The sequence below is a fragment of the Microtus oregoni genome, unplaced genomic scaffold (assembly GCF_018167655.1).
Source record: "Microtus oregoni isolate MIOR12 unplaced genomic scaffold, Mior012 000004F_ref0000308, whole genome shotgun sequence".
Lineage (NCBI taxonomy): Eukaryota > Metazoa > Chordata > Mammalia > Rodentia > Cricetidae > Microtus > Microtus oregoni.
In genome coordinates this window covers 9,141,708-9,163,578 of record NW_024543063.1, presented here as the reverse complement: position 1 = coordinate 9,163,578, position 21,871 = coordinate 9,141,708, and the positions used below count along the sequence as shown (strand labels likewise).

General features: G+C 49.1%; 1 protein-coding gene across 2 annotated transcripts in view; it reads right to left on the bottom strand.

Annotated features, from left to right (window-relative positions):
• The window catches only part of Ngef (neuronal guanine nucleotide exchange factor), a 93,094-nt gene that overhangs the window by 33,001 nt on the left and 38,222 nt on the right, over positions 1–21,871 (bottom strand). Inside the window, exons 1-2 of one of the 2 annotated variants that reach the window (XM_041650714.1) lie at positions 4,726–5,065; positions 3,877–4,019 (exon numbers count right to left, since the gene is read on the bottom strand). In XM_041650714.1, coding sequence (XP_041506648.1) covers positions 3,877–4,019; positions 4,726–4,832 — 250 coding nt within the window. In that variant the 5' untranslated portion in view covers positions 4,833–5,065. Of the gene's footprint in view, positions 1–3,876; positions 4,020–4,725; positions 5,066–21,871 lie in introns of those variants that run through there. The other variant, XM_041650713.1, reaches the window with a different exon arrangement.

Sequence of the window (21,871 nt, the reverse complement as noted above, 5' to 3'; positions counted from 1 at the left end):
GCTGGGGTGCACATGTATGTGCATGAACATGTATGTATGCATGCATGTAGGAGGCATGCATCATTCTTCAGGTGCTGAGCACCTTGGATTTTTTATTCTTTTGAGACAGGGTTTTTTATTGGCCTGGGCTCATCCAGTAAGTTAGGCTAGCTGGCCAGTGAACCCCAGGGGTACCCTTTAGCAACCTCTCAGCACTAGGGCTACAAACACGTGCTTGCATGCCTGCCTTTTAGTGTGTCCTGGGGGTTGAACCCAGTCCTCATAGTAGTCTGGCTGGTGTTTTATTTCCCTCTCAGCCCTCCATGCTAATGATCACGCAGAGATTCTGACCATGTTTGCTGGGGATACCTCCAGATGACTTAGCAGAGGGGATGCTTAGTCATGGCTGAACACCTTTCGAAATCACCATTTCTAAGCGTCCGGAAAGCGTCTAGCTTAGCATGTTTTAAAGGCTCAAAAAACACATGCCACAGCCAGCACACTGCGGGCAAACACTACCCCAGACTTCTCGGTGGCGCATGTACTGACAGGAGACAAAAATACCAGCACTGTGGGTAGCTGTGTTGAAAATGGTATTCCTGAAAGAGCTTCACAGTGGACGCCGCCTCTTCCCAGTCCCCTCCCTTCGCTGCTTTCCATTGGAGAGGGGAGGGTTGGTCTGGACATTCTGTGCTCAGGGAAGTGGATGGGGACTGATGGAGGCTCTCACCTCCACCACCAGTGGGTCTCAGTATCTGTATTTGCACCACTGGAGGACCGAGGTCTAAGTCCTGCTGCTCCTCTCTCCCACTTCCCACCTCCCTCCCTACCCCATTCCAATGCTGGGGTCTGGAGCCCAGTGTAATCATCTTAGGAGGAAGGGCCTTTTGGGAAGAGGGTCCCCTGGGTGGAGCTCCAGGCTGGAGGGTGCTGCAACTGTTCCTTCTGCCATGTGGGATCTTAGAAGATCCATGAAGCAGAGAGAGCAGCCCTCACCAGACACAGTCTCCTGGCAGCCCGGATGACTGACTTGCAGCAGAACTCGGAGGGAAAGCATCTAAAACATTATAAATTACCCCAAGCTAAGATTTGGATGTAGCATTTTCCCCCAAAGGCTCATGTGCTCCTGCTGGTCTGATTGGTCTCCACTGTAGCAACGGTGAAGCCTCGCTGAAGGTAATTAAGTAACACAGGCATCTCCCCCTGAAAGGGTCCATCTGAGCTGTAGCTCAAGAGCTGGTCCTTCTACAAACAACTGTCTAGCCCGGGACCTCTCCAGCTTCCCTCTCATAATCTTGCCTTGCTATCATTTCCTGTGTGTGCCATGGCCCTCACTAGGGCCAAGAGAAATTGGTGCCCTAAATAACTGCTTTTCCGGATAAGGGTCCTAGCCTCAGGAATTTTTTCAGAGCAACACAAAATATACCAAGACAACCAATCTAAGGTATGAATTAATAATCTAGCCAATGAGACAGAAGAAGGGAATATCTTCTAAGGGTTCCTTAAAACGACACCTGTGGTCCTTGAATAAGAATGGTCCCCATAGGCTCATATATTCGAAAGCTTTGTTACCAGTTGGTGGACAGTTGGAAAGGATTAGGAGGTGTGGCTTTACTGGAGTAGGTGTGTCCCTATTGGAGAAGGTGTGTCACTTTCAAAAGCCCACACCAGGCCCAGTCTCTCAGTCTCTGTCTCTGTCTGTCTATCTACTGTCTGCCTGCCTGTGGATCAGGATGCACCTCTAAGCTATTCCTCAGCTCCATGCCATGCTCCCCACCATGTTGATAATGGTCCTCTGAAATATTAAGGAAGCCCCAATTAAACACGTTCTTTTATAAGTGGCGTCCCTTCACAGCAACAGCACACTAAGACAGTCTCCACCCGCAGTAGACGCACGAAGACAAACGGCTTTCCCTGCCATTACACACCTTGGCTTAAGGGTGTGGTTTAGCCACCTCCTAACAAAAGCCCAAATAAAGGAGGGGATGTACCACAGCTGGGTGACCGTGTAGGTGAAGGAACCAACTCTTGAACCTTTCCCCTCTTGACTCATTAAACGAGATGGGCCACCTCCATGGCTGAAGACCCTTTGCTTCTGGTTATTGCTACTTCCAGCCAAACACTCAACACAAGTCACGTGCGAACATTTCAGAGGGCCCCCCACTTTTCCGAGGTGCACTCCAGCTCTCGCCTTTCTGGGGTTACCGTGATTACTATTGTCTAATGCACCATTTTTTTTTTAATAATCTTTCATTTTTACCTTAAAGTCTTTCTCTTAAATTCTAATTTCCACATAAATGGAACAGGTTTATCTCATACAACCCTTGTCCTCGTGAATGCCTTGTGGTTTGGTTTGTTGTTTCCTATCTGTGCCTCTGGTAAGTATCCCCTTGGGTGTTAACTGTCCCTGTCAGGGCTCAGACTGACATGATCTGCAGGCAAAGCAGAAAGGCTTCACCCCCATCTCTTACTGAAATGGTCTGTACTGGGTTGGCCATGTTCTGTTAGGGGGGAGCCCCCAGTTCTCCTGACCAAAGTACCCCACCCCACCATTCAAAATCTCTCTTCCTGAAGAGAAAGCATTTTTTCCTTCAAAGCTTTCAAGCCTACTTGTAAAGGGAAAGCTCCTCACTTATTATTTAACACATAAAGTCTACGTGCCAAGCACCCTGTTCAGTGCCCGAGACAACGCACAAACACGCTCGCATTCCCCGCACCCTCCGCTGGACTGGTAGAGAACCACAGAGATAAAACCAGGGTTGGTGTGGTTTTACCCTCAGGCAATAGTGTCTCTAGCCTCCTGCTCCCTCCTCCCAGGGCCCTGGTAGGAAGCTTTGAGCACAAAAGAGCAGCAGCCTCCCTAAGAAGTCTTCCTACAGCTGGGTTTGCTCCACATCCTTCCTGGAGACCTCCCAGGGTTTGGCAATGGAAGATAATCATTACATTTCATATATATGATATATATTGAGTATGAATATATTCAAACTATAAAGTCTGTATTTAAGAGAATAGACTGTGGATGGCTTTGAGAACATCCCAGACTATTTTCAAAGCGGCTAGCATCGTTTTCTGATTAACGAGAACCATTCACAGGTGACCCTGGTGGTAACAGAAGAACCAGTAACGTTGCTACTACATTTTTTTTTCAAGCGCAAACACTTCAGCTCTTGGGACACCTCAATTCTCTGAGCACTCCCAGGGCTCCCTCTTATCTCTGAGGAGTAGGACCCCCAAAAGTGCTGTTCCCTTAGGTCCATCCTGGGCAACCTTCTGGAAAGAGTCTCTTTGTCTTCTGGGAGCCGGTGGTATCCCCACCTCTATCATTTCCCCTCGTGCAAAGAGGGCACCGCCAGCCTGGCTCTTCCCAAAGCTCCTGAGTACAACTTCAACTCATGACCACCTTTCCAGGTCCTCTCAGAACCTCCCTGATGCGGCCAAGAAAGGCTCCATTCTCTCTCTTCAGCCAGGCTACTCCATTCCCTGACTGGGAGCAGAAGCGACCAGAAACAGCGTTTTCTGCAGGAAAGGGCTGGACCAAGAGTGTTCTCCAAGAGATACCAGGATCAGAACCACTGCTACAGCCCAGCGTCTCAAGCTTCTAACCTTAGCACTCAAGCTCTTGAGGCAGGGGCCCTGCTCGAGGTTCAGGTTAGCCTGAGCTGCTGAGTAAATTCCAGCCTAGCCAGGGCTGCCGTGTGAAACAGTCTCACAAATAAAGCGCAATCCCCGGCTAAATTAACCCAGTGGTGCAGCACTAATAAAACACAGCAGTTCTGCCTAGGAAACCATTAGAACAACTCGTGTCAAAAGCCGCATGCCTGCCCGGCAACCAGGGACGCCCAGAATCCCCCAGACTCTCATGGCCCAAACGAGCTGCTGCCGGCCCGGGACTCTCACCTATTTGTTCAATAAGGTTTCTCCAGGAGTCGGCGGGAATGGGATGGATCATCTGCAGGGCCTCAGTGAGCGTGGTGGGGCTGTCGGTGAGGGCCGGGCACTCCTCGGGCGTGGTCCCATTTCCAGGGGTGGAGGATGACTCGCTGTAAGAGAGGGAGGAGAACGAGGGCCGTTTATTTTCAAGCAACGACACACCTTGGCTAGATCGCAAGAGGTGACTCTCCGTGGGCACAAGCGGTTGCTGGCCAGGGGTACTGCCTTGCGCGCGTCTAAGTCGAGGGGGCCACAGTGGCCGCCACGTGTCCGGGGCCGGGCGAGCCCTACAAACCCTTTTTGTCACTATACCAGGGTGCGACGGGGTGATTCACTCCCACACCAGTCCGCCCAAGCCTTCATGTTTTTCGAGCTCGCGGGCAGGCATCGGAAACTTGGCGAACCCTGGCCGCTCTGCAGCGCGGAAGGCCGCCCCAACGGGTCCTGCCAGCGGCTGCCACCCTAAGCCCTTCTCCGTCGCGCGCCCCCTGGTCCCACTCGGGGCTCTGATCCTCCACTCCCAGAGACTCGGAGCGCAGAGAAGGGCGCAGGGCAGGATACGCGCGCTCTGGGCGTCCAGGGAGAGGGTCCAGAAGGCTGCTCCACGCAGGGACTGGGTGCTAGTAACCTAGACCAGGACGCACTGCTCTTCTTGGGGAATGAAGGTCCGACGGGTTAGAGTTAGTGGGGGACAGCAGAAGCCCCGGGGCTAGGAACCCGAATAGGCCATAGGGGTCCGTGAACATCGCCCGGGACGCGAGTGGGAGGAAGTACGCAGGGAAGGCGTGCGGGGGCCGGGATGCTACCGGTCCTCACCTGCCGGGCAGGTGTCCCGCCGCCGAGTCGCGCGTGTCGCTCTCCGAGGTGGAGCTGTCGTGGTCCACGGCGCAGGCGGCGCTGAAGGCTGCAGCCAGCAGCTCCATGGGGACAGGCGAAGGGACAGGCGTAGAGGCCGATGGGGGGCCACGTGGGGGGCCCAGGACCCGGCCGGAGGCAACACGCGGGCTCCGGAGAGAGGTCGCAGCGCGCGCGGCTTGAGCCGGAGCTGCCGCCGCCGCCGCTGCCGCCACTGTCGAGCGCTCCCGCGGACGAGAACGCGCCTGGAGGCTCCCAGAGTTGCCACGGCAACGGGGGAGGCGGGCCGGGCGCGCGCGGCGGGGGCGAGGCCAGCGGCGGCGGGGTGGGGGCGCTGGGGCCTGATGCACCCGGACCAGGGGGCGGTGACTCCCCACATGGACTGGAGCCCCGCGGCGCCTGCCTCCCCCGCGGCCTCTGGGTGCCGGGAGATGCGGGGACAGAGGGACTGCGAGCTGCTTCCTCCAGTCTCCCACTCTTACCCTACCGGTGGGCCGGTTGCGGCAGCTCCCCCCGGGGTTCCTGGAAGGACCCTCGGTCCCATCCCTAGATCTGCGCCTTGCCCACAGCGGGGACCCTTGGCAGTTAGTTCCCATTATAGCCGAGTCTCTTGGATCGCGTCTCTGTCACTCGGCCTAGAGAATGTATACCCTCTAATCCCAGTTGGAGGTGAAACAGTGCTGCTCCCTGCGCTCCTGCTCTTGACCCTCACGGTGTGTGTGGGGGCTAGAGGGGGACCCCAGTGCAGGTGTTTCTCTTGAATGAATCTGTCTGCTGGAGCAATCTCTCCCAGCGACCCCAGAGGATGGCAGACCGTAATTAAAGAGAAAGACCGAAGTTCCCTGAAACGGCTCGGCTCGTAGGATTTCCTGCCCCTTGGTCTTTGAGCTCTGCTCCTACTGTTTGTTAGCGCAGATAAGTGAGAGAAGTAGGTGAGTAGTGTAGCACAAGCTCAGCTCCACTCAGAGGCAAGGGGAGCGTGGGCCAAGGCACGCAGTTCTTCCATCACAGCATCCATCCCGCTGCCAGGTCTGGTGTGATGTGGGAATATCTGGAGGGCCTGCTGCCTGATTCCCTTAGCGGGAGGCCAGCCTACTCCTCTTGGTCGGTGTCCAGAGGACAGCTGCGTTTCTTTGTCTGAAGCAGCTGTAGCCAGTTCTGTAGGTACCTGGGAGTGAGGGTGGGGTCCAATTTTCCTATGCACGGCTTTACAGAACCAGTTCCTGGGGGTTTGGGGCAACCATGCTAATGGTTGTTTTGCCCCCTTTTATGTGTGTATTTTGCCTGACTGCATGTATGTGACCAACGTGTTTGCCTGGTGCACTTGGAAATTACAAAAGGGCATTGGATTCCCTGGAACTGGAATTACAGATGATTTTGAGCCACCATGTAGAGCCTGGGAACCCAGCCCTAGGTCCTCTGCCAGAGTAATAGGTGCTCTTAACCACTGAGTTGCTCCAGCCCCAAGTTTGGCTCACTCTTGGATGATAAGACCGGAGGCAGGGCTGGACAGGCAAGAGAAACAGGGAAGTTTAACTGAGGGGAGGGCTATTTTGCTGGGGGAGGGTGTTTAATTTTGATTGTCATTTGACACAGTCTAGCACCAGCAGACAGAAGTCTGAAAGAGGGGTTAATTGCTCAGCTATGTCTGTGGAGGGATGGTCTTGTTAGGTTAACAGAAGTGGGAAATCCCAGCCTGCTTTTGGCTGTGCCATTCCCTGTTTGGGTCACAGACTGTGTAAGAGTGGAAACAAACAAACAAACAAAAAAACAAACCTAAGCTAAGTGGTCCAAGCACGCACACCTTCTTGTCTCTCTGCTGTTAACCTTGGGTGTGATGTGACTAGCTGCTTCAAGTTCCTGCCTTGACCTGAGTCAGATAAACCCTTTCCTTGGTTACTCTTGGTCTGAGTGTTCCAGCACAGCAACAAAAATGAAGGCTCGGCAGGAGGGCTCTGCTTTTCCCAGGTTGCAGGAGGCCAGAAGTCCCGTCTCTCCCTGACTCAGTGAAGGGGATTCAAGGTGGCATGAAACCCCCTGAATCCTGAAGCTGCAACTCATCCATCCCTAGTTCCCTGTGATACAAGGTTCTCTCAAGGCCTTATGGGAGTTGAGAGACAACCTCGGGGCCTTCTTCCCCAGCCCAGTACCTGCCTTCGTGTTTGCCTCCTGGACACTGCTCACCCAGCCTCTTCCTTCTGCAGTTCTATTTGCTCCATGGCCATCCCCATCACTTCCATCCCAGGCTCTGCTCTGGCTGCCATGAACCATCAGAGATGGGGCAGCTTCTGCACAGCACGAGTCTTTTACAGCTCTGGAGGCTGATGTCTGAGGTTGGGAACTGCAGAGCTCTGCTTTCTCACTGCATTCTGGCAGAGAGGGAGGGAGGGTGCTCTCCAGGGTTGGGTTGGCCCATTTATGAGGGACCCACCCCCATGTGATAGCTTCCCAAAGGCCACATGTCCTAATAGCACCATATTGTGGGGATTATTTCAACATGTGAATTTGGAGAATATATTCAGTCCATAGTATTCTTCCACTGGAGCCTCCCACCCTGAATTTATTTCCACATACTCAAACTGCATTTCATTCATCCAAATAATACAACCATCCTAACTTCTTGCAGTAACAGCCCTAAAGTCTCATCAAAATCAAGTGTGGTGGGCAGGATAATTCCATGGTATAGTTCAAGAACCTGGGTCGGATGCCCATTCCCCAGGAAAAAGAAAAACCAACAATAACAAGTTAACTATGGTTCAGACCCAAGGTCTGGTTTAGCCTCAGGTAACATTTCTTGCCAGTTGTGAACATCCAAAATCAAACATGAAAATGCCCTTCTAAATATAGTATTTGAACAGGTGGGTGTTGGGGGCTGTGGACCCCCAGACCCTGAATTTCTTGTAAACAACTTGCTTGCAGCTGCTCTGAGCAGAACAACTTGTTTTCCTATGTTTGCAGCTGCTCAGAGCACGAGACAGGGGAGTGGTGTTTGGTGGCTGCAGCTGAAAGATTGGATCACGAGAGCTGGGGAGTGGCCAGAGCACTAAATAAGCTGCCCCTGAACACAATATAGTTGGCATTCTTGGCATTCTTGTTTCAAGGATGACCTGTGTCTCTGTCTGTGCCCATATGTGGTCTTTGTGTGTTTAAATCTCCAGGCCCCTTTCCCGGCTCGCGAACGTCCCGTAGTGCAGGCGCCACACTACGGGCCTAATACCATAGTACACATAGTAGCACGGACGGACGTTACAGGTGGGAATTTATGTCCCAGTTCCAGAAGGGAGGAATAAGATTGAAGAAAGAGGTGACGGGTCCCTAGGAAGAATCCTGGTGTGATGGTCCATCTTCATTGTCACCTTGACTAGGTCTAGAATCATCATGGATACACACCTTTGGGCGTACCTAAGAGGGCTTCCAGAAATGAAGGAGACCCCCCATGAGAGTGGTTAGCACCATCAATGGACTGAGGTCCCAGGCTCAGGGAAAAGAAAAAGCTGGGTGAGCAGTTTCACTCATCTCTCTGTGTTTCCCGCCTGTGGGATACAATGTGGCCAATTGCTTCATTCTCCTGTCGCTACCGCAATGGACAGCACCCTCCAACTGTGAGGCAAAATAGTGTAAAACCTCCCTTCCCGAAGTTGTATTTGCTGGGAAATTCTGTTTTGGATGCAAGAGCGGCAGCTAAAACACCTGCTCAAGCAAATTCCATGTGGCTTGGGCATGGATCTCTCTGGATTGTGGCTCTGCCTTGAGCATCCCTGGAGAGGTGGTCCGGTCCTCCCTTGAGATCACCTAGTGGGCAATGTTACCTTGCTGCTCGTTGGGTTGGTTCATGCTGCAGCGCTTTATGGTCTGCACTGAGGCCCCACCAGGGTTTGCAATATCCAGGCCACAACTCTATATCTGTGGTCCTTAAAGGTGAGAGTAGACCAGTGGTTCTCAACCTCCCTAATACTGCAGCCCTTTAATACAGTTCCTCATGTGTGGTGACCCCAACCACAAAATTGTTCATTGCTATTCCATAACTGTAAATTTGCTAATGTTATAAGTTGTAATAATGTAAATATCTGATCACAGAACATCTGACCCAAAGAGGTTGCACCCCACAGGTTGAGAAACCCTGGAGTAGAGGCAGCTCTGCCCCAGCCTGGACTCTCTGTTCTGTCACTAGCCCAGGGTCAGCCTGAGAGCTAACCTCGACTCCTGTGCCTTCTAGCACACGCTAAGGTCTTACTAAGCTCCATAGATCTGCCCAAACCCCTCAGAGCAATCTTTTTCCTTGGTATCTGAACTTTCCTCTCAGGATTTTTTGGGCCTTGCTGTCTGCCTGCCTAACTCCAGGTTCAGCAAGAGACCTGTCTCAAAGGAATGAAGCAGAAGAAAGTGATACAGCTGGACCCCGATGTCCTCCTTTGGCCTCTGTGTACAGGTGCACATGAGGCATGATTGCTCCCCCATATACATACAATGCACGCACATCCCATGCATTCATATACATACATAAAAATGCTTTTAAACTACTTTTCCTCCACTAGTCTTCCCCCTCTGTCCTCTTCCTAAGCTGTGGGCTGGATTTTAAACACTGCCATTGGAGCTCTGTGACCAGAAGGCAAAGCCCAGCCCCCCTCCTGCAGTCCGAGCCTTCCAGTGTCCCCAGCTCTCCAGGCAGAAGGATACATCCCCTCCCCCTGCCCAGGTTTTGACCTGTGCTTACTTTCCTAGGCTTTTAAGAACCGTTACCTCTTCTAGGACCTTGCTGCCTTGGTGATACCTTCCATCTGGAAAGCTGTCCCCACCCAGCCCCCTTCCCTTCATCCCCAGCGGCGGCTGCTTGGCACTGGGATGCTCTGTGAACCAGGCATTCCTGGGAAGAGCAGAGCCTGCTGGTTTGCATGGCTCTGATGTGGCACGAAATGGAAGCTGTCACCTTCGCACTCTCCTGCACCGAAGAATAAAAACCCAAAAATACCACAGCAAAATTACATACATTAACATGAATATAATAAAATCTTCCAGTTGAAAAATAAGCTAAAAATATGCTCCTAATTATAAAATCAGTTTAGAGACTCGCTGAGTTCTGAGACATGTAACCTTAAGCTAAATTCCCCATGTTCTAATTCCCATCATATTTAGGGCTTATTAGGCAGGCTATTATTAAAATCTCTGCTTCCCTGACATTTTTCTCTGAATCATTCAGAAAGCAAAATGCTAGGATATATTTCTACCTGGCTGACACACAGTAGGCTCTCTATACACATGTAAGAATAATTTAATGTTGTTTTTTTAAAACAGTATTTTTCTGGCAGTTTGTCTAAGAATTATTTATGTTTTCTTTTAGGTCACAAGTATTGGCCTTTTCTTTGTATGGCAAACACCAGTCTTTAGGTATCTTTGTTTATGCTTCCTGAGCCCTAGGTCCCGTAGGTGCCTCATGGCACGTTAGGAAGCAGATTGTGATGGCTAGTGTCCTAATTGTCAATGTGACAATCTGGAGTCCTCTGAGAGGAAAATCTTCAACTGAGGAATGGCCTCCAACAGGGAGATTGTATTGATTACTAATTGATGTGGGAGGGCCCAGCCCACTGTGGTCAGTAGGGTTTCTCAGGCAGGTGGTTCTGGTTCTTAGAAACTAGTTAAGTATGAGGCAGGGAGGGAGCCAGAGAGCCAGCAAGCCAGCTAGGAAGCAGCATTCCTTCATGGATTCTTGCCATCAGTGATAGATCATTACTTGGATGTGTAAGTAATAATAATAATAATAATAATAATAATAATAATAATAATAGAATCCTCCCTTCCTCGAGTTGCCTTTGTTGGAGTTTTATCACAGCAACTGAGATGAAACTAGAGCAGTTAGATTAACTCTCAACTTGACCCAGCTGAGAATCACCCAGAAAGAGCATCTTAAGAAGGGATGGTCTAGGTGGGTTTGGCCTGTGGGCATGTCTTGGGGGGCAGGGTTGATTGACTAATTGGTGTGGGGTGAGCCAGCTTGAAAGTGGATGCACTACTCTTTGGCTTGGATCTTGAGTTGTATAAAAGTAGAGAAAGCTGGCTGAGGGCTGAGCCTGGGTGGGTTCCTCTGCCCTTGGCTGTGGATGTGCTGTGGACAGCTGTTTCAAGTTGCTGATGCTCACACATTCCCACAGTGATGGACGTGAATAAACCCCTTCTCCCCTAAGTTGTTCTTTGTCAGAGTGTTTAGCATGACAACAGAAAGGTAACTATGTCACACATCACAGTCCACATGACTTTTGTGGATAAGGAACCACAGTTTACTTTTCTAAATAGGAGATTAAGCCCAGAGTCCTTTGCATGCTAAGCAAGCAAGCCCTGTACCCCTGACCTATGCTCCAGGTCTTGAAGACACAACTTTCTACATACCCATTCTATTTTCAGAATTGCGTTGTATGCTGTCGGGCTAGCCTATCTCATAGGAAAAATTCCTTATGTGTGTGTGTGCATGTGTTAATATAAAAGATAAAGATATATTTTTAAATATAAACGTATTCCTCTGTGGTAGTTTGAATGTAATTGGCCTGCATAATCCCATACAGAGTGGGCATGACCCTGTTGGAAGAAGTGTGCCACTATGGGGGCAGGCTTTGAGGTTTCCTATGCTCAGGATACTGCCCAGTGTCTCAGTTGACTTCCTGCTGCCTGTAAGATTTAGGACTCTCAGCTACTCCTCCAGCATCATGTCTGCCTGCATGCTACCATACTCCCTACCATGATAATGGACCAAACCTCTAAAATAGTAAGCTTCCCCTCAATTAAATGTTTTCCTCATAAAGGTTGCCAGGGTCATAGTGTCTCTTTACAGCAACAGAAACCCTAAGACATCTTCAGTATACATTGCAAACCTCAAAACTCCCAAGAGCGTTTGTCTGTATCCTTCATCTATAAGCACAATTGCTTATTTCTGTTGCTTCATGGGATAGCCTGTACATTTGAGACTGTCATGTGTCACAGAAATGGTCTAAACAAATTCAGCCAAGTTCTGTGGAGAGAATTCAATGTACCTCAAAAGAGGTCTGGCCTTTTGCCTGACCCTTCTGGGAAGTGAATTCTGAGCTGTGGGAGGGCGTGGCTAAAGAGTATGTTTGCTTACTTGGGGGCTTTGGAGCACAAGGTATGGGTTCAGACCTCAGAGTTGAAGATCAAGATCAGCTGAGTAGCTATCAAGTTCCCATATTCCCTCCCTACTCAAAAACTTAACAACGAGGCTCAGGTGAGGTCCTCTGGTTGGCTGTTCTCTTTGGTATGCACATTGCCATTCTGTGCCCAAGAAAGTACTGTCCCAGGGTTCGTGGGAGAAGAGAAGACCTTGGGTGTTTATCTCTGTGTGGAAGTCTCTTGGCTCCACCCTGCTCACCTCATCTGTCTGTTGATTTGAATGTCCTTTCCTGGTAGCCACTACAGTGGGGGTTTAATAGCCATCTGTGGAGTCTATGAGTCCTCCCAGCAGATTATTCAAGCTGAGGGTGGCCTCACAGACCCCCGATAGGCTTATAATTATTCCTCAGTTTGTACTAAATCACGGCAGCCGCGGTTCCTCCCAGCCTCCCCTGCTGCTCTTTCCTCTCCTTCCATCACCCACCAGGTAGGTTTCCCCCAGCTCGCTCATCCCACACACCTGTTACCTCAGTGCCTTCCTGGCAATTCACTGTGTGCTGGTGTCAATGCCCAGGGAGGCTAAGGGCAGTGGGGGTAATGTCTGACAGCTCCCGTAGCTGGGCCCTTATCTCTGTTAGTACCTCTGCCACCCCTGAACGTCTTGGGTATCATTGTGAGCTGCGACTATGCCACTTATCTCTGCAACCCCAGCCTCCTGCACATCTTGGGGCCACTGAGGGAGACGTCAGTAAATACAAGGAACACCATTAGGCGTGAGCTGTAGGGCCTGGCTTTAGATGTTCCTCTGTGGCACAGCAGCAGTGGTACTTGCATTGCATCTTGGGTATCTTTGTCCAAAGGCTCCCTCAGTTGGCTTTCCCCGGAGGGAGTTAGCAGCTCCTGCAATGAGAGCCCCCCCCACCCCCCGGCTAAAAGGAGGTAGACCCACATTGCTGGGGGTGCTCTGCAAGCTACTTTCCAGAACACGATAGAAAGTGACATGGGTATTGTCGCCTGGTGGGAGAATGCATAATTCGCTGAGATGGAGATGGTGTTACCAGAAAGATTTACATAGTACAGGAAAATATGCTTGGGTCTGCTGTAGACTAGTAGCTTAACTGGGCAAAGACGCGTTGCATTTGTTTATGCGGCAGAATATTGCTTTCACTGTGTACGGGTGTGTTACTTTCGTTTACGGCTGCAACTGTTTAACGATGTAAGAATGCGTGTTTAATGATGTCAAAATGTGTTATATCTACTTCACCTTGCCTGTCTAAGGCTCCTGATTGGTCGAATAGGGAGTTGAACTGCCAATAGTTAGGCAGAGAAAGGATAGGTAGGGCTGCCAGGAAGAGAGAATAAATAGGAGGAGAAATATAGACTCAAGAAGGAAGGAAAGAGGAGAGAACGAGAGACACACCTGGGACAATGAGCCAGGCATCCACCAGCTGGACAGACACAGAGAAGCAGTAAAGTAAGCTATACAGAAGGAAGGAAGGTAATAAGTCCTGAGGCAAAGGTAGATAAAGAGAAACAGGCTAATTTAAGTTTAAAAAGCTAGCCAAAAACATGCCCAAGCTAGGCTAAGCATTCAAAACTAATAATAATAAGTCTCCATGCCATGCTATCAGAGCTGGTTGGTGACCCAAAAGAAAAAGCCTGGTACATGGGTCTCTGGATCTCTAACTTGCTATGTAGTCAAGGAGGACCTTGAATTCCCAATCCTCCTGCCTCCACACTCCAAATATTGGGATCACAGGTGTGTACCACCACATTTGAGTTTTATTTGGGGTTGTGATTTAAGCCCAGCGCGTCATGCTCACTAAGCAAGCCCTGTATATACCGAGCTACACTCTACCATATAAGACATGAAAGAAAAACTGTGTATCCATAAAGTAAACTTGAAAGGATGGCATGTAGTTAAGAAAATTAATCATTAGGAAAGAAAATTAATCATTAGGAAAGAAAATTAATCATTAGGAATCATAACTGAATTTTAGAAAACGGGCCATAAGCTCTGGGGTAGCTTTTAATTTCGTTTGGAAACAACCACCTTGCCCTTACTGTCCTTTTGGCCTTGGCTTATTAGCAGTGGCTGCCTAAGGGCTGAGGATCTCGCAGAAAGATTAGCATGGTCTTGAAGGAGATGAGTTGTGTTAGAGACACAGGGAGGTGTCCATCAAAATGCCCAGTCCCAGGTCCTCGCCTGTCTGTCATGAGGCTTAGAAAATGGTTTTCTTTCCTGGAATTCAAAGCTTTGTAGGCAGATGTTTTAAAGAAAAAGTGTGACAGCTCAAAAAAAAAAATCAGAAATCCATCAAGGGGTTTTTAAATGCAGAGCAGGTGGTCGCCCAGGCTGCATGAAGACCCAGAAAGGTCCGGCCCCGAGAGGGTGGGAGTGTGAACTGGCCTAGCTTTTCCGAGGGCAGCCTGGTAACTGTGTGCTGCAAATCTGTGATTGTTCCTGCTCTCCAGAGAAGACAATCTACTTCTAGGAATATATCCAGCGAACTATTATGTCTGTGCAGAGAAATCGCTGCAAGGATGCACTATTTATAACTGCAGCACTTAGATCTGTGTAAATATCCAGTTACTGAAGATTGACTGTGTGTGCACGTGTGTGCGCATGTGTGTGCACGAGCCCATCCATGTGTGTGTGAAAGCCAGAAGTCAGTGACAGGTGTCTTCCCGAATTGCTCTCTCTCTCTCTCTCTCTCTCTCTCTCTCTCTCTCTCTCTCTCTGACAATCTCTTTGAACCTGGAACTTGCGGATTAGGCTACACTGGACTAGGGATCCTCTTGTCTGCTCAGTGCTGCCGAGGTCAGCTTTTCACGTGACTGCTGAGGATCAGAATCCACGTCCCCATGCCCGTGTGGCAAGCACTTTACCCACTGTCCCATGCCCCAGTTGACTTTAAATAGTGACATAGTTCTCCTATGGGATACTGAATAATATTTAAGAATCTGAAAATATGCCTATGTAGCTTAATACATTATATGGATGCCTATATGATTTTATAGTTTGAAAGCAAATATTATGACAACTGGCTTGGTTTAATTTTTGCTTTCAGAGATAGGCTCATACTCTGTTGCCCATGCTGGCCTGAAATTCATTATGTAGTTCAGGCTGGACTTGAACTTGGGGTTTTTCTGCTTCAACCCCCAAGTGCTGGATTATAAGCACACACCACTACATCCAATTTGTTTTGCTTATAAGTCAACTTTTAAGCATGGAATTTTAAGTTTTTGAGTTAAAGGACTGATGGAGAGGCTAAGGGGATGTCTCAGTGGGTAAGCGCACTTCCTGCAGGAGCCTAAAGACAGAGTATGAACGGTGAAGGAGAGGACCTGCTCCCCACTAGTGCTGTGGCATGTGGCCCTGCCCCCGCAGGTGACATGTTTCACATATGTGATAATAAAGAAATAACTGGGGGCGGGGGAGGGGCTAGCTACAAGAACAATTACCAAAAGTATTGTACTGTACTTGTAGCTGGCTGGCTGGGTTCTGCGGGAACTTTCTTCTTTGTACTCGTGTGTTTAATTTTTTTCTACAATAAATGTGTCACTTACATAACAAGGGGGAAAGTTACTTTAAAAACAACATCAATCTTTTGATGTGCATAAATTTAGAGCCCGAGTTGAAAGTGCGCTGTAACTATGGGAGATCACGATGAACTGGGAAAGGGTGGGGCTGCTTCTGCAGTCTCTCAATTTACCTGGGAAAAAATATCTCAATCTGTCACGTCCATCAATCTCTGGGGGGAGGGGAACCCTTCAGTTTCCAGAGAATCTCGAAGTCAAAGTTGACCGTGCTATTTCCTGGCACCATTAGCATTAAGGCACTTACCAGATACTCTGATCTGTCTGTTAAAAAAAAAAATAGTCTCTTTTCCAGAAATTGCCCTTTTCTTTCCAAAAATTATGGCGTAGGCGTTGTAATCAGAATGCTGCTTCCATTTCAGCCAGAGCTGTAGTTATGGGCACTCACTACCTCTCGTTGGAGGTGGGATCCTCCAGCACCCCTGGCTCAGCTCCATGCCTTCCACTTGGCAGATGCCTCCCCTCTTAGAAAGACCCTGTCTCCTGCTCAAGAGGCAGAGCTGGGGGCCTCTTAGGGTCTGAGCTCCCTTGATTCGAGAGTTGATTTGCTGGCCTACTACGCTGTGCTTAGAGAGGAAGGATGACCGGATTGGCTCTGTTTCCTTCCCGGGCTTCCAGGCAGGGTGTCTGGCACACTTCTGAGGTTCCTTGATTGAAACAAACCGGGAGGGAGGCTGTGGGGGAACACGACCCTCCTAGCACCCTTCAGCAAAACACAACCGCAAATGCCATCAAACCCATTTTCTTCTCGCCTATTCATATAAATCTCTCTTTCCGGCTTCCTTGAAAGAAGAGTCCCCTTAGCTAACACGCTATTATTTTCCAGGGACAAGGTCTGTTTGCCAGCAAGAGCTGTTACTCCACTCCTGTTTTCCTCCCTGCTGCCTGTTCGTGCCTTCCTGGGTCTGACCAGTGGCTGCCGCTTTTTGTACTTTTAGAATCATGCCTCATTTTTTCCATGCAGCATGTTACATTTTTTCCCCCTGTTTCTAAAATGCTGTTCAGCCCTTGGAGTGGCTTTGATTTGTCACAGTGAGTGGGCTCTCCTGGCCTGGCCCCTCTCTCTGCTTAGCTCAGGCCAAAACGATGACCCATAGAGGGCTCCTTTTCCCTTCCTTTTTTTGTGGGGGTCTTAGAGGAGGGTCCTTGACTTGGGAGCAGCACAGGCTTCCAAATGGAATTGAAATTCGTTCCTGAGGAAGGGACCTCAGTTGTCAGTAGCTATTGTCCTCTAATAAGTGATGGGCTCTTCCCAGGAGACGGGCAAGTCTGCTCTATGGGTGTGAGTCAGAAAAATGACAGCATAGAATGGAAAATTCCCTTCCCTGGAAGAGCACCTTGGAGCATGCCTGTCCCTTCTCCAGCCAAGCCCTGGATCCAGCCACACCCCATCTCCTTGTGTGTGGCCATCACTCCAGTCTCTTAAAGATAGAACAATATGAATTTTCTTCATTAAAATCTATTGTGACTATAAAAACATAAGTCAGAGAAGTATGCAATAACACATGCTTCTGTTGAGAGGATGAAATCATTCCAGCCCCTATGGAGGGGAATCAAGCAAAAACTTCTAGATGCATGCTTGCTTGCAAGCAGCAATTCTAGTCTAGAATGTGCTCTAGAATACGGAACAAGAAACGCACAAAGTTAGTTAATTGTGGCATCATTTCTCAGAGCTCTCTATTGGAAACAACCTGTGTCCCCACCAAAGAAGACTGGCTGGACACATTGCAATAGCTTTATACCAGTCAGTGAGATACAGCTGTAGGAATAAGCTTGGGGGGGGGGGGGGACACCAAACTCATGATGTCCAGGGTTGAACTGAAGAAGCAAGGTTGGAAGGAGTGTGCAGCTGCTATTGCAACAGAACGGAGACAGAAGATATTAAATGGCAAGATGGTTCAGGAGTAAACGCACTTGCTGACAAGCCTAAGGACCTGAGTTCAATCCCCAGACCCACCTTGAGAGAGGGGCACTAAACTCACGATGTCTAGGATTGAGCTGAAGAAGCAAGGTTGGAAAGAGTGTGCAGCTGCTATTGCAACAGAATGGAGACAAAAGATATTAGATGACAAGATGGTTCAGTAGTAAACACACTTGCTGACAAGCCTAAGGACCTGAGTTCAATCCCCAGACCCACATTGTGGAAGGCGATAACTGAGCCATGCATGTTATCCCTCTGACCTCCACATGCACACCGTGACATATGCATGTACACACACATAAGCAAATGCTGACAACACCTTTTAGACATGTATATCTTCACTGACTCCCCCAAAAGGTATAACTAATAAGACTACTTTCAGAGCAGGGACAGGGACTAAGATTTTCCCGAGTATACTTTTTGACTTGCAAGTATTTTGACTATTCACACAGAGAGGGAGGGAGGGAGGGAGAGAGGGAGGGGGGGAGGGAGGAAGGGAGGGAGGGAGGGAGGGAGAGAGGGAGGGAGGGAGGAAGGAAGGGAGCGGGTGAGGGAGAGACTTGGTTACATCTCAAATCACAATCCCAGCTGGGCCATCAGCATTTGTGTAAAGCCAGGCATTGGCTTTACTACGGAGCGGAGCATGGTGGACCTCCACCTATGTGTGGAACCTCCTTATTCTTAGGAGCTGCACGCCAGGTATTTCAGGGTGAAGACTTGAGAGTCTTGTTCACTTTCACACAACTCAGGAAACAGAGAATGGAGATAGAACCTAAATATGCAAGGGGCTGCCATCTTTTGAGTCTGAACTGAGAACACACAGGAGTTCAATGTGCCATGTTTAATCCCCTCCCTCCTTTTCTTCCTTCAGAACCGGGGGTTATATTCAGGGTTTCATATACAATATATGGATAGTCTTATGTGGTCCTCTGCTGAGCTAACAGCCCTAGACTTTTTTTTGCCACTATTTATTTTGAGACAGGGTTTCTCTAAGTTATCCAGTCTGTCTGTGAACTTGCTTGTAGCCTGCTTAGGCCTTGAATTTGTGATATGAGATTGCAGGTCTGTACTACCAGACCCATTCTTCTTAAAACTCTTCTTTATAAGGTCTGGAGAAGCTTGGCATAGTGACTGAAGGGCCATAGCAGGCCTGAGCATGGCAAACATGGCACGGACAGGTTTTACCCTTCACTCTCCCCTCTCTCTTCCTAAAAATTATTAGGTTAACCTTTCTAAAGCTAGCCCCCAAAGACCATTCCCTTATTGGACCACTGACTCAACCCTGAGAATAAACACCAAGATCCAACAACCAAAATCATTATTTGGCTAATATGTCCAACCAGGAGTTTACCAACTTGCCATAGCACAGACACACACACCCCTTTTCTCTTTAAAAACCTACTTCTGCAGAAAACGCTTGCTGTTGCCGCCACCACCACCACCACTACATTTGCAGGCTCCCCTCCACCCTACTTGCCCCTCTAGGGTAATAAATCTCCTTTATGCTGAGAATTTGGTGTCTGGGTGTGCCCTGGACCAACTCCAAGAGGGTTGCCTTCCTTTACAGTGATATATTTCTGTAATCTGAGCATTTAGAAATCATAAGTTTGAAGCCAGACTGAGCTACATAGTTGACACCCTGTGACAAAAATAGATCAATAGGGGCCACTGAGCATGCTCAGTGAGTAAAGGGGCTTACTGCCAGCCTGATATCTTGACTTCGATCTCTAGATGCATGTACACATGCATGCATACACAAATAAAATATAACATTTTTGAAAAGGTCAAGGAAGGGCACCAAGTGTGGCTCAGTGGGTTCCATTCCATCACCCCAAAACTCAAATTTGGGGGTTGGAGGTGTGATATAGAGGCCCCATTTTTAGGTGCGGTGATTTGAGGGGTGAAGATGCTGAGTCTAGACGGTACAGGGATGAGGGGTGAAGATACTGAAGCTAGACAGTACAGGGATGAGGCATAAGATGCTGAGTTTAGACAGTACAGGGATGAGGGGTGAAGATGCTGAGTTTAGACAGTACAGGGATGAGGGGTGAAGATGCTGAGTCTAGACAGTACAGGGATGAGTGGTGGGGAGCTTTGCCAGTTCCCCAGTATAACTCAGGAACTCTGGGTACCAGTGCCAGCTGCAACGTGGGCCTCTCAAAGTGGGGCTCTCTGTCTCTTTGAGTCCCTGCTATGTCTGCAGTGTCCTACAAAGCTAGGATCACAATGGCTGCTCAAGGAGAAACTGGAATGTCTTGGGGCTGAGCCTCCACATCTGGCTTCTTTTAGTTGAAGATTAGGAGCAGTTTTTATTGTGTTTCTATGTTCAGATGTCAGGGAAGTCAAGCCAGTTTGTACTCAGTCACTAGTGTCTCCTCGGTGCTCTTTCCAATATCAGAGATTTGTTTCTGAAGTGTCAATTTTCTCAACGAAACCAATGTCCTTTTCTTTTATTTGTGAGTTGGCTTTTAAGTGGCTTTGTAGTCTGGCGAATAATCTTTTCATGCCTTTTTCTGCTTCCAAGTTTTGGATGTTTATGGTTTTTCTAATGGGTTTGTAAACACAGCGTTGTTTCCATGAATATTTTACATATATTTTTAACATGACCCATTTCCACGAAAGGAACTAGCATCTAAGGGTATGTGAATCAAGATAGCAAAGAGGGCCAGGGATGGTGGCCCATGGCTGTCCTGCCAGCACTTGGGAGGCTGAGGCAGGCACATCACAAGGTCAGGGCCAGCCTGGGCTTCCTAGTCAATTCCAGTCTAACCTGAGCTGCACAGGAAGGCATTTTCTCAGACAAACAAACAAACAAACAAACAAGGAGAAGGCAGTGCTGGGAGCTGCTGTGTGCTGAGCATGGGCTGAGGGACAGCGATGAAACATCTGTCCTTCATGGCTCCCGCTCTTCCTGAAGGTGAAGATTGGGGAGAAGCAAGCCTCACAGGTCTTGTGGTCCAGCCCTTGCCTATGTGCTGGCAGGACAGATGAGTTCCAGAGAGCTCTGCAAACCTTGGCAGGTCCAGAGGCTAGGGTTGGGGGAGGGAACTCACATCCTCCCTGCCTCTCTTCCAGACTCAGAGATCATGTGACCTGCAACTGTTGCTATGAAGCCTAGACCTTGTCTGTCACCTCAGCCTCTTTTTCATGAATATGTGATTAACTCCACAAGCTTCAGAGAAACAAGAAAGGGGCAACAGCTGACGGATTTGTATTGCTAGCTGCTCGGGGATGAAGTTATTATTAATCAAATGGCCATCACCCATCCCCTGTGAAGCCCCAGCAGAAGGCCAGGCTGCAAGCCCCACGTGTGACTATGGCTGACGTCAGAGACCCGCAATACAGTAGGGCCTAAGAATCCGATTCGGAGAGAGCTGATTGTCCTACCAGGTCCTTCTGGAAAGGTCTCTAAAGAATTTGCTTTGTGGACACTCCTGTCAGTGCCCTGGCAAATGCTTTTGAAAAGTCATTGGATCAATCACATGTTTGAATTTATCTGCATCTATTTTCTTGGTTTAAGAATCATCTTTGTTGATTATGGGAATGGAAGAAGGAATAATGCTTCTTTTTGAAGGTGGCAGAGTTCAATATGGGTGTCTTGATTCGGGTTCCTGGGAGAGCCAGGCATAAGACAGTAAGGCAAGTTCCCAGAAGCCCATGAGGGTGTTGAAGCAGGCATGGGGATAAGGAAGAAGCCAAGCTTCTTGCATGCCATCTTGATATCCTGGTCTCAGCTGCCCGGAGGAGAACACAGACTCCCTTTCAGAGTTCATTCCTGCCTGCTTTGAAGATGTCGGCAGCAAGCTAGTTCTTCTCTAAGGGCTGTAAGGAACTGGGCCAGGAAGGTCAGCTGCAGGGATCCCATTGACAGGGACCAGGAGAAAGTGGTCTCTGAGAGACACAGTGTCGGAATTCTACCCAGCATCATCGGCATGTAAGGAATTACCTTCTATTTCTCACTTCTAGAAAATGCTACCCTTATATTGCTTATTGGTTGCCATGTAAAAATAGCCCAAAGACTTACATTTACTCTTTCCATTAGCTTCTACGGACGATGAAGCTGGTGGTTTTGGGCTGGTGGTTCAAGCTTGTAGGCAATCGCTGGCTGGGTCTTCAGGCTCATCTTCCAAGTTCATGGCTCCTGCCACTGGCAGGAAGTCTCTGCCGCCTCAGTCTTCCTCACCACCAAGCAAGCAAGCAAGCCCTGCCCTGGACTGCCATGGGAGCACACATATTCTCTTGCTGTGCTGGCCAGGGTTGATAGATTTCAGATCTTTCTATCAGAACAGTGACTAAGCTCCATCTACTCTTGGGTGTGAATACGGGGCTGGGAGGGGCTTGGGGGCCAACCTGAGGTGGGCTTCTGTATGATTCTTGAGTTTTGGCCAGAAAAGTAACAAAGGCAATAGAGTTAACACTCCCAGGGGCGGGCTGTCTCTTTACCCGGCTTGGAGGAGGTGTGAACTTTGCTGC